Below are 12,474 nucleotides of genomic sequence, written 5' to 3' on the forward strand. Positions count from 1 at the left end.
TCTGGCTTAATGACCCAAATTGACACCTAAGTAAGCTTCATCCTTTATCGAATAATCACCATGGTCTGATCATTAGTGAGACCAATTATGAAAGTAATACGGAGTACAAAATTATGTTAAATGAGATACAGAATATCATAACATCATCCCTTTGCAAGTTCGCCACAATAAAAATCCACTTAACTAAAACAACAATTAAGAGTTAATGTAATAAAATCACAGGAAATATAATGATTGTGTTAAAAAAAAAAAAATCAAAATTGTATTAACTTCCAAATGGATGAACTATAATTTGCTGTCCAAAATATTTTGCTCACATGAAATCATGGTGTCGACATATACCACATAAGTTAGGGAGAATCATTGATCCCACATTATATTTTGATTTTCTATCTTAATTAATCTGATAATCTATCTTGCGCTGAATCATATTCCAGATTAATACGTTGAATTATTGGATAATATATTCCTATCCACCGGTTGTCAATCCAGATTTTTTTTTTGGGTTCACATCAAGCTAGAATTATTAGCTTATAATCTAAACTGTTGAATTTTATACTAACATAATTAGCAGACTTATTTTTCTTTAATTTTTTTCTTGTAAGGTGCTAATAACACAAAATCAATGTCACTCTGTCATTATTCAACTTGTGAAACAAATATAAAGAGGGTGTTAACTGCAGTGCTATCTTCCAGACATCCTAAACTATAAGAGTAATATGTTACTATTAATTTCGAACAAAGGATCATAAATTTGTGTCCGTGTACTTATACATATGCACATATCAAGCATGTTTTCGGTGTTCCATTTTTACCTACAGTCTAGTAGTCTACTGATACAATTCTATGTAACCTTTTATATTATCGTAAGCAAAAGGATTGATTGAGATGCTTCGGAAATTACTCTTGCAGGTTAAGGAGCTGCATAGGCTTATACAGTATGCAAAGGACGCTAATAGATTATCTAAACCAAACAGCCAACCCTTAATTATATGAATACCTTAAGTCACTATTCTAAATCCTATTTTGTCAAGTTCATATGTAGATTCTAGTTAGGTCCCAAAGTTTAAATTTCTCAAAAATTAACACATTCTAGTTGTAAAATAGTTTAAAGGAGAAATCAAAATACGGATCACTGAACAACCAAGTATTAAAGAAGAAATCGAAATTTGACTAAAGATCCTTAGCAGTACCATTTAATAAGCAAGACTGCCAACTTATTATGAAATAACATCATTTTTGTTTCAGGCAGATCACTGAACAAAAAGAAGCAACTTTTTATTTTTTTGGAAAATAGAGTAAACGAAAACAAGTATGCAGAAGCTGCACAGCTATTTTGGTTTCAAAAAAAAAAAAAAGCTGCACAGCTATTAAGGTACGATAACTGAAAATCACTACAGGAAAACAAAACGGATTGAAGACAACACCATCAAACTATGCAGGAAAATAAAATACAGAGTATCAAAATACGTTGGAAAGTATCATCATAATTTTAGAAACTAAAGCCTTTAACTGAAGCAAGATCAGCCAGTCTTTCCCAGACAAATTTGATCACTGTAATATCATTAAGAGTAAAATCCATTCTTGAAAAAACTGAATGGTGCAATTTCAAGAAACAGACGACACTGTTTCAACTTCTTACCCTGTTTCCTGCACTCAGGGATTATATCCCCGATATAATCCATTCCTGAACATCATAAACCATGCCCTGTGCAACTCAAATGAAAAAATTATAGGCCCTTGCAGGTAATATTTGCTAAAAGATCTATATGTCTCAAAATTCATGCTTTCAAAATTTACGTCAAAAAGGAAAGCAAGAGCTTTGTTTATCTACTACAAAGATAATACAATATGCAAGTTCTGTAACCACAATTAGTGGTGTATTGACTCTAATAGTCAGCGCAAGTGTTCCGCTTTGACATGCCACCAAAAATAGCCATCCAATTATAACGAAACATTATTTGACCAAGTTCTTGACTCAATAATCCGCCATATACCCATTGTAGAAAAAACAGGAAAGCAAAAACCTGATGAAGTAATAGAAAACTTGCATGAATTCCACCTCACTATTCCACTTCAATATGCAAAGAGCTCCACAAAGACCCATCTGTCACACAGGAAGGAATAAATGATAAAAATCGGATCAGAAAACTCAGAAGGAAAGAAAATCCTGCCGTTAGCCACAGACTACAGGGACAAAACAATAGAAAAGCTTGATCCAGACATAAGAAAAGCATACAGCCTAGGTTTAATCATTCTTCACATCTGATAAGAGACTAACCGGAACAGCTATAGTTCAATAATGTCACAGTATTTGAAATTTTAAATACATTTGCAAAAGGCTGATAAGATACATGACCATTAAAATAATCTTACATGATCATGATCAACCACAACATCGACAGAAACTTGAAGACTATAATAATACAATACAACAAAGGTTATATAATGTGTAACCAAATATCACACGTAAGTGCCATGATGTTTATAGAAGAAATTATATGCCTAACGTGTAATGCAACAAATTAAAATATAACAGCACAAATAAGACTCTCGAATGATACAACTTACAAATACAAGTCTGGTGGACAAAATTTCTTAATGAGCTAATATCATGCAATGAATTGAAAAAATATTACGCAAACAGAAAGGTAGACAAACATAAGCACCACAATCTAGGTTCCACTAGAAAGATTAGAATACAATTAATCTTAACTCTAACCAATCTTTGTGTTACACAAACTGCAAAATCACAGTATTGTTTATAGCCAAAGTCCTAAGTCCTAACATGCCTATGGTTAACCACTTCAAGAATAAAGGGAGCTAGATTCAAGAAATAACCTGTACAGGATGTTGACGACAATAAACTTCAGCTTCCTTGTAGAACTCTCCGAGGATCAAGCTGCCCGCTACAATAGCTAGATGGAACAGCAGATAATTCCTGCCTGCCTCTCCACTCCTCACCCGGCTTAAGCGTTATTGGCTTCTCAATTGCAGCAGGTTCCACACACAGCATATGCTTGTACTCATCATCTCCAAAATCAGCCAATGCCTTAGCCTTCTTGTCCCAAGGATTCCATACCACTGCAAAAGAGAATAAAATTTCTCAGCTGAACTATGTAAGACAGTCAGTCAGTAGATCAAGAATCTCATCAAATTTGACGCATGAAAAGGTTACTTCTAAAAAAAAACAAAATCAACTTTGGCAAGAGAAGTTGATACAACTCTCGTCTTTTAGAAAATATCTCAACAGTCACAACTTCACAAAAAGGCACAATTGTCCAGCCTTACACAAGGTGGAAAAAAAAAAAAAAAAAAAAAAAAAAAAAAAAAAAAAAAAAGGAACGTGAATTTTTAAAAAAAGATACCACTGTATAGAATATCTTATATAACAAAGAAAAATGCTTCACCAATTTCAGAGAAAGTTATACCTCTAGGCCCCATAATCATGTAAACATCTCTCTAGAACATCCAATCATCCGTAATTTATATCACTTTGAAAAAATACAAAAAAAATAATATAAATCTAAGAATCTTATTGTGCCTACCAGCATAATTATTTCCTAAAACTTGACAGAATTAAAATTCTCACAGAAATATATCCTTAAGATAATGACAGCTTTCTCAACACGGCCATACATCTAGTCAGCTATGAATATTCACTAAAACAATGCAACATTTACCCGTAATTATTCTTCGAATACATAGATTTCATGAAATTTGACTAGGGATATTCTTACCAGCATCTGGTAGTCCATCTTTACGTATCACGAATGTCCTTTTCCTTTCATGATCCAGGATTGCAATCTTAGTGGGCGTGCTTAGATATACCTTGTCAACCTATTTATACACAACAAAGTTTGATAAATTTCATGTTGCACCAGGAGGAGGAGAGAAAGAAAGAAAAGGCAACACTCACTTCTCCTTCAAATGTGATGGCATCCCCCTGTTCAGTAAAGCGCTCCCTGCCCTTCGTGTTGTCAAGGTAATCTAAAGTCTCCAATCCTTCTACCCGGACTTCACTGAGTAGATAACAAGCAAATTTGTAAGGTAAAAAACTAGCTGCAATATATTGTAATATCTTAATATCTATAATAGGTCAACAGCTAAGTTTAGATGCATGCTTCATAGTGACGCTTATATCAGCCCTTCTTCAAGAAAAATTTGTTCAAAACATAGATATGAATCATCAATTCACAACCAACAAGATATACAGCACCCATCTCTTAAACTAATTGGTAGTAACCTATAAGCACTTTTACCTTCACCTAGAAACACTAAGAAATTTCAACATAAAAGTGTACAAAATTGAGCCTCACACTCTCACAAATTTGCAATCTGCATCTTTTGTTCTCAAGCCGTAGGTCAGTAGACTTCCTAACCAACAGCCTACTCAATAAGCATAGGTACACACAGTTTTTGAGCCCCTAAACTTTGCAAGTCAGTAGGTTGTGACATTCAAGACCAGAACATGCAACTAAAACGTTTTCTTATTTTATAAGCTTGAAGTAAGCTCCTTGTGAAGCCAGGACCAACAATTATTTTAAAATTGTTTCATCCAAATTTTTAACCAGTATAAACCTTCAATGATGTCTCATCATGCAAAGAACTGAAAATTACATAAACCAACCATTCATAACTTAAGGAATGAGTAAAGGACATAAAAAAAAAAACTGATTCCTATTTTTAGAAACTAAGAACTCTTTAGCCCAGTCATCCTGCAACATGTAGACAGTTCTCTGAAAGAATCAGAAGAATGTACATGCACGCCTAGTCAACGAAGGCAGGACTCAAAATGAGTTTGACAACTTTTTCTACACCAGCTTATCAAATCATGTTTCTGTATCAGCATGAAAGAGAAGGACAATTCAAATAAATAAATAAAAAAAGTACAAGAAAACATAACATGTGTGGTATTATACTGACTATTATGACAAAATTGGAATTGAAAAAACAAAATTGCAAAATAATCATAATACCTGATATCAGAAACAGAGAAATAGGTGTGATAAGCAAATGAAAAGGTGAATGGCTTTGTATCAGTGTTTCTAACTCTTGATGTCAGCATCAGATCTCCTCCAGGGGCCAAGGTTACTCTCAGACGAAATTCAAAACTACAAAAGACATGAGTTGTTTCAATTCAATGGGTACAGCAACGTGACTAACAAACAAAAGGAAGGAAATACTCTCTAATTTAATACTTGGAAAATATCAGCATCTACGTCAATATTCAAACATTCATACACCCCATCATTTCATCAAAGGGGAAACTTACATGTGAGACCAAATCTTCAGATCATCTTCAGAAGGTTTCAGCAGCAAATCAACGTAAGACTTGTTAGCTGTGTTTGCAGGAGAAGGTTGTGATTCAGGATCAACTATCCAAAATCTATTTCTGGCAAATCCATGAGCTTCAAGCATTCCATGATTGCTGAACTGCACCATATGGTACATATTTCACATGAGAGAAATAAAGATAAAAAATAATGAAAGGGAGAGAAAAGGGTAGAGGCAGGGAGCATATACCTGAGGGAAACATATTGGTATGCCTCCACGAATTGCTTTTGGGGGCTTAAAGATAGCCTGGACAGCACAACAAATATCAGTACAAGCAGATGGAAATAGAAATCTCAGATTCAGAACAATCAAATTGAATAATAGCCAACAAGAAACTTGAATTTCAAGATGTCATGTGCATAGGCTCTAACTAACCCAGCATGTACAGGGACAATATGCACAAGACAACTCCTATGAATTAGGACATCAATCTAGTAATAAAATTTGGAAATACTACCTCCATTTCATATTACTTGCAACGATTTGACAAAAAGTGTGAGTAGAAAGTGTCTATTCGTTGCAAATAATGGAGGTAGTACAAGCAACAAAATATGAGGGGAATAAATTGGTCAAAGTTAAGGGTGTGACTAGTATCTGTTGGTAAGTAAAAAGATAGTCAAGTAATTGATATTAATGCAGGCCAGTTAAAAGATAAGGCAGTTTCAGAGTGACGGTTCTGAGCAACCCGCCTTCTTTTACTAAGTTTCTCATGATAAAAGATCCTCACATATTTGTCCCTCCAAGTGGGGTCATATGCACGATGCACCTCCTTATTACAAGGGTGAACCTGCCAGTATGTGTCAGAATAGCCATCCAGGATTCCACTCATCCCTTCCCTCCCCCCCCCCCCCCCCCCCAAACCTCCCCCTTTGAGCATAAAAGACAAACAAGATTCCTCCCAACCCAAAGCCAACATCCAAGTCTAACAAAAAACAGACTTTTCTCTCTAATGGAGAAAAGTAATGCGATACACCATCTTCTATAAATCCTTGAGGTTCTAACATATCTTCTTCAAGATTGTTTTCGCTTTAATATTCTATCAATATTAGCCTTACAAGCTATTTTCCAATTCCAAGAATCTACATCACAACACCCTATAGATTCAGACAAGCACAAAACTAAGAACACGATCAATACACAAATTAAAAAGATTTGACACTAAGTCACTGGCAGGAAATATCTACCTAGCAACCATTTCTAAATCACAAAACAGGTGTAGCTGTGACAGAGTGTGAGACTGTGATAAGGCAGCAAGTAAAAGTTGATGGTAAATCTTGGACGCAGCATAACCACATTATTATAGGTTTTTCAGCTTACTGCAGCCTGTGATTTTCGGCTGCAGCAGCCACAAACCATCTACATTGCTTGCAAAAGTGCTTCCATGACTAATATCACAAATGCATACAAGATTCAATACCATACGCATAACAAAAACAGCACACATTCTTATATAAACATATTATCAACAACAATACATCAGATTACACATATTTTCAAATGTATCAAATCCTCAGGTAATAAACAAAAATTAACTCACCTTGCTGCTTACGAAAAGTAACTCCTCCTTGTTCTCATTCTTCCAAGAAGTTACATGAGCTCCATACAGGTAAACCTTCATACAGAAAAAAGAAGAATATATAAGAACCGATTACACAATTTCACAACTGAATTGACCGATTGAACAATTGTACAACTAACTTGAACCGATTACACAATTTCAAAACTGAATTGAACGATTGAACAATTATACAACTAACTTGAACGATTATACTCTACAATTTTACAAACAGGTTAAACGATTATACAGTTTGCGATAGATTGAAGCATTTTCGAAAATCAACTATGTAACAATATCGTCATTTTGCAGAGAATTCAAGAATCTGGCAAATAAACAACAATTTCAACAAACAGCAACAAAAAAATCAACAAACATAATTCCGATTATTTTCGATTCAATCGCAAAACAACACGCAAATGTTCGATCAAACATACGCAAAATAGATCCGATTAACAACGAAATGCCGCTAAAAAATCCAGCGCAAAATCAAGAAACCTCAAGAACAAAACAGATCAAAACAAAATCGCGAAAAACATCGAAGAATCGACAGAAATCCAGAAATCAAATGCACCGAAAAAATCGAGCGAAGGAGAGAGAAAGTACCTCAGCAGAGACGCCAGTAGCTTCGCGAAGAATGACCTTGTCAAGGCCATTGGCGCCTTTGGTGAACTCGACAGGAAGAAGAGAAGGATTCTTCGGGTCGCTTGAAGAAGACGCCATGATTATCTTCACATACAAAAGCTTCACTGCACCTTCACTCTTTGATTTTCTCTCTCTTCTTTCTATTTGATTTTCTCTCTCTTGTTCGTCAGTTAGTATTAAAATCTGTAAAGTTTTTTCGTACAGGATTCTATTTTCGCCATTTTGTCCGCTTTATATAGTACTACGTTTTAACAACAACCAGATCTTCCCAAAAAAAAAAAAAAAAAAATTAAAAAATGATGATCAGATTAATCCATCGAAAAGGCGTGTACATTGCCAGAAATTTTAGTTCGGGTTCGGGTTGGTTACTCTAATTTAATGATACTCGTAATATTGTATTACGAGTAGAATTTTATGTAACGAATGTAAAAGCGAGCTTTTGAGATTTTGAGTTGATTTTTTTGTTAACACAAAGTGTATGTTGTCAAATTATTTATGTTAATTCATTTTATCATTTTATGTTATCTCTTGCGTCCTATCAAAGCTTTACGAGAGTGTTTTTAGCCCAATTGCCAAAAAAATGAATAGTTCATTTTCAGCAAAATGAATAAACTTCTTATTGTACATTAGTACTACATCCTTTGTCTCTTCTCTTATTATCCGGATCATATTTCATTTGAGGTTGTCTTTAAAAACTTGTCTCAAATCTATAATAGTTAATAAAATGTGTTTTCAAAAAAGTTTATGGGTCACGTGTATCCTAGTTAATTTTATTGAATGGAAACCACACTTCATTTTACTAGGGGATCCTACGCGCGCGATGCGCGCGGTATAGGTAGTGTTTCAAGTTGAGTCACTGCAATTAGTCTTAATACCTTATGCTTGTTTGCATATATTTTATTATAACTATTTGTACATATGCAGGCAATTAATATGTTAAATGTCATGTATCTTAGCAATGCTCTAACCTTTAGCAAATTACTTTGGAATTATTGAATGAGTTCTTAAAAGTATCGAGTTCTAGACATGCAAATGTTTGCTATATTTAAAGTACAGATTATAATGGTTCAATTAGCAGGACATCACATGTCTATATTTTTCTTGTATTATATAAGTTACCAATACACCTCACTTTAAGTTTTAATCGGTTAAAGTTATGATCGTAATAATTACAGTAAATGTCATTTAACAATGATTGCCTTGTAAATAATTTATTTTACAGAGTAAATTGATATTATAAGTTAGTAATTTATTTTGTTAAAGTTACAAAAATAATGAAGTTATTTTCTTGAATCGGTAAAAAAATGCAGTGGACAAAATGGACCAAGTAACCTCAAAAACTAAGGGCCTGTTCTCATACGATTATTTTCAGTTCAGTTTAGTTCAGCTCAGCTCTAATAAGTTCAATTCAGTTCAGCTCCTAATTTCCTTCTCTCATAAAATATTCATTTCAATTAAGTTCAGTTGAGCTCTAATAAGTTCAGTTCAGTTCAGTTCAGTTCAGTTCACATATCTTAATGCTTTTAGAATCAACGAACATAGTGTGTCCTAAGTCGGTAGCAAGATTAGAAGGCTCCGAGAGCCCTAGATAAAGATTGAAATCTTGAACAATCAAAACTTCTGTTCAATTCAGTTCAGCTCAGTTCAGTCAACGAGAACATACCCTAAGTTAAGCGGAGAAATAAGGTCCAAGAATTAAAAACAATAGATCGATGTTGAGTGATTGACTGTGAGAAATTGTCAATCAAGTTCATTCCCAATTCAAATTTCTACCTAGCTAGTCTTCAGTTCAAATGATTAAAAACTTGGGCAATTATTGCTTGGACCTTAAGAGTCACCAAACTAACTAAACTATCTCAATGGCATTAATACCGCAATCTCTTGAATAACTTTTTGGTTATTGTATTTGACCAACCTTTGTCTTAGCTTCTAGTATTTTTATTTTATCTTATTTTTTTTTTGTTATAACTACTCATATGATCTTTCGGATTTCACTTTCATGAACTTTTTTAAATGAACCAATACCCTTGTAAACTTATATCAAAATCATGGACATCTGTTTTCTCTTACTGTCCGAAATATAACCGATTCACCAACCCACACTTGAGCCTGATTCCTCATATATCAAATTTCAGTTTCAGCACAATTGCTTTTGCACTATATTGGACAAATGCTTGCTTCCATAGTTCCTTGTGCTTCATATAGGAAAGAATGTAAAATCAAAACCTCTCATAATCACACTTATGAAGGTTAGAATAATTAAAGCAATACTAAGTTTATTATACTGACAAGTGAGCAATTAAATTAACGCTGAAACCCATGTTGTGAAATTGATCAATAATAACAAATTAACAATAAAATAAATACATTGATTATTCATAAACTATTCATAAAACATTAATGGGGGTATAAAGGTAATTAAATATTTTCAGGGTTAAAAATGTCCTAACACTATTCATAAGATTATTTTCCCACTTATTTTCAGGGTTAAAAATGTCCTAACACTATTCATAAGATTATTTTCCCACTTTTTATAAGGTAGGGATTTATCCTAGCTAACATCAATTTATGCTATATCCATGTACCATAAATATCTTCAAATGTAGAATAAAAAAAAACATCTAATTTTGAAAGAAAAAAAAAACTCATAAAACTCTTTAAATTCTTTCACTATTCAACATTATATTTCGAATGTAATTATCCAATGTACTGCCCACTACAAGTCTACAATATTTATCAATGTTATTGTCCTATATAAACCCCACATCAGCCCCTATATGACCGACGTGGGACTCAAATCTCATACCTTGCAATGGACCATAATATTTATATACTCTTGTTTAGGTCATGAAAATTTAGGTTCTTGATTAATTAGGGCAAATTTCATATGTTTTGTATAATAAACAATTTAGATGTACATTAATCCCAAATTGCTAACGCATGTTGCTCCCATGAGTGCATGAAAAGTAAGAAAATGAGGAGATGGGCGAATGGTTAGTCTATCTATCTCCCCCCAGTGGTTAGGGGTTCTATTCCTCACCCAGTCCGCCATTCCTATGTTAGGGTGGGGCCCACCCCGTATGTTTACCGTATATAAAAAACTGGGTGCATGAAAAGTTTCATAAAAAAGATCTTATATGTGACTGGGGAATGTGATGTCATACTTGTGGATCATGTTATACACACTTACATTGCACATGCAATATACGTTTCAATTCCTAACCAGCCTATTATCCACGCTTTTTGAGGAATTATAGAGGTTTCGGGACGCGGTATAAGAAAGTTTTGAGATACTAGGAGATTTACATCTCGGGGTCATATAATGATGTTTGGAACCAAATATGACCATTATATATTGTCATAAATGTCCGTGGTGTAGCTTGATTTTATGAAATCAGTGCAAGTTGTAATTAGGCAAATTGATTGTTTAAAGGCGTATTGGATGGTTTTATCCACCTAAATGGGCTCCCGAAGGATATTAGGGACAATGGTAAACATCTCGGCAATATTTATTTTTGGGTGAAAAAAGGTAAAAAAATTCCAATATTGAAGGCTATTATCCACGCTTTTTGAGGAATTTTGGAGGTTACGGGGCCCGGTGGCGAAAAGTGTTGAGATCATAGGGGATACATCTCAAGGTCATATAATGCCGTTTGGAACCATATATGACCATTATGTGTTGTCATAAATGTCCGTGGTGTAGCTTGATTTTATGAAATCAGTGCAAGTTGTAATTGAGTAAATTGACTGTTTAAAGGCATATTGGATGATTTTATCCACCCGAATGGGCTCCCGGAGGATATTAGGGTCCATGGTAATCATCTCGGCAATTGTTATTTCCGGCCAAAAAAAAGTCAAAAATTGCTAAAATTGAAGGCTATTATCCACTCTTTTTAAGAAATTTTGGAGGTTTCAAGACACGATATCGGAAAGTCTTGAGATGTTAGGGGATACATCTCGGGGTCATATAATGCGTTTGAAACCATATATGACCATTATATGTTATCATAAATGTCCGTGGTGTAGCTTGATTTTATGAAATCAGTGCAAGTTGTAATCGGGTAAATTGACTATTTAAAGGCATATTGGATGGTTTTATCCACCCAAATATGCCCCCGAAAGATATTATAGACCATGGTAAACATCTAGGCAATATTTATTTACGGGCGAAAAAAGGTCAAAAAGTTCCAAAATTGAAGGCTATTATCCACGCTTTTTGAGGAATTTTGGAGGTTACGGGGCCCGGTGGAAAAAAGTGTTGAGATCCTAGGAGATACATCTTTAGGTCATATAATGCTGTTTGGAACCATATATGACATTATTTGTTGTCATAAATGTCCGTGGTGTAGCTAGATTTTATGACAATTTAACTGGGTTAAATTGGATGCTTAAAAACAAATTGGATTATTCCACCCACCCAAATGGACTCTCGAAGGGTATTAGAGGCCATGATAATCATCTTGGCAATTGTTATTTCCAGCCCAAAAAAAGAGTAAAAAATTGTCAAAATTGAAGGTTATTATCCACGTTTTTTGAGAAATTTTAGAGGTTTCGGGACCCGATATCGAAAAAACTTGAGATGCTAGGAGATACATCTGGGGGTCACATAATGGCGTTTGGAACCATATATGACCATTATATGTTGTCATAAATGTCCGTGGTGTAGCTTGATTTTATGAAATCAGTGTAAGTTGTAATCGGGTAAATTGACTGTTTAAAGGTATATTGGATGGTTTTATCCACCCAAATGGGCTTCCGGAGGGTATCAGGGACCATGGTAAACATCTCGGTAATTTTTATTTCTCGGCGAAAAAAGGTCAAAAAAGTTCCAAAATTGAAGGCTATTATCCATGTTTTTTGAGGAATTTTGGAGGTTAAGGGGCCCGGTGGCGAAAAGTGTTGAAATCCTAGGGGATACATCTGTAGGTCATATAATG

At 34.3% G+C, this 12,474-nt stretch overlaps 1 protein-coding gene across 1 annotated transcript; it reads right to left on the minus strand.

Moving 5' to 3' along the window:
* Positions 1-1,722: 1,722 nt before the first annotated feature.
* LOC145610151 (putative glucose-6-phosphate 1-epimerase) lies at positions 1,723-7,774 on the minus strand. The gene is made up of 9 exons (XM_081665418.1): positions 7,499-7,774; positions 6,875-6,949; positions 5,527-5,583; positions 5,276-5,436; positions 4,980-5,114; positions 3,920-4,022; positions 3,741-3,840; positions 2,842-3,084; positions 1,723-2,107 (listed from the first exon to the last, which is right to left on the minus strand). Exons 1-8 carry the CDS (start codon positions 7,613-7,615, stop codon positions 2,870-2,872), a joined length of 963 nt encoding a protein of 320 aa, XP_081521544.1. The 5' UTR covers positions 7,616-7,774; the 3' UTR covers positions 1,723-2,107; positions 2,842-2,869.
* Positions 7,775-12,474: the final 4,700 nt, after the last annotated feature.

Source organism: Chenopodium album, chromosome 24 (genome assembly GCF_948465745.1).
Source record: "Chenopodium album chromosome 24, dcCheAlbu1.1, whole genome shotgun sequence".
NCBI lineage: Eukaryota > Viridiplantae > Streptophyta > Magnoliopsida > Caryophyllales > Amaranthaceae > Chenopodium > Chenopodium album.

Bases quoted from the DNA above. Each gene is read 5' to 3' on its own strand.
- LOC145610151 (XM_081665418.1), bottom strand. From the start codon at position 7,615: ATGGCGTCTTCTTCAAGCGACCCGAAGAATCCTTCTCTTCTTCCTGTC. The intron at 5,115-5,275 runs GTAAGTTTCCCC...TGTCTTTTGTAG, and splicing joins CTGAAGATTTGGTCTCACAT to TTTTGAATTTCGTCTGAGAG. The intron at 3,085-3,740 runs GTAAGAATATCC...TCTCTTTTGCAG, and splicing joins AGATGGACTACCAGATGCTG to TGGTATGGAATCCTTGGGAC.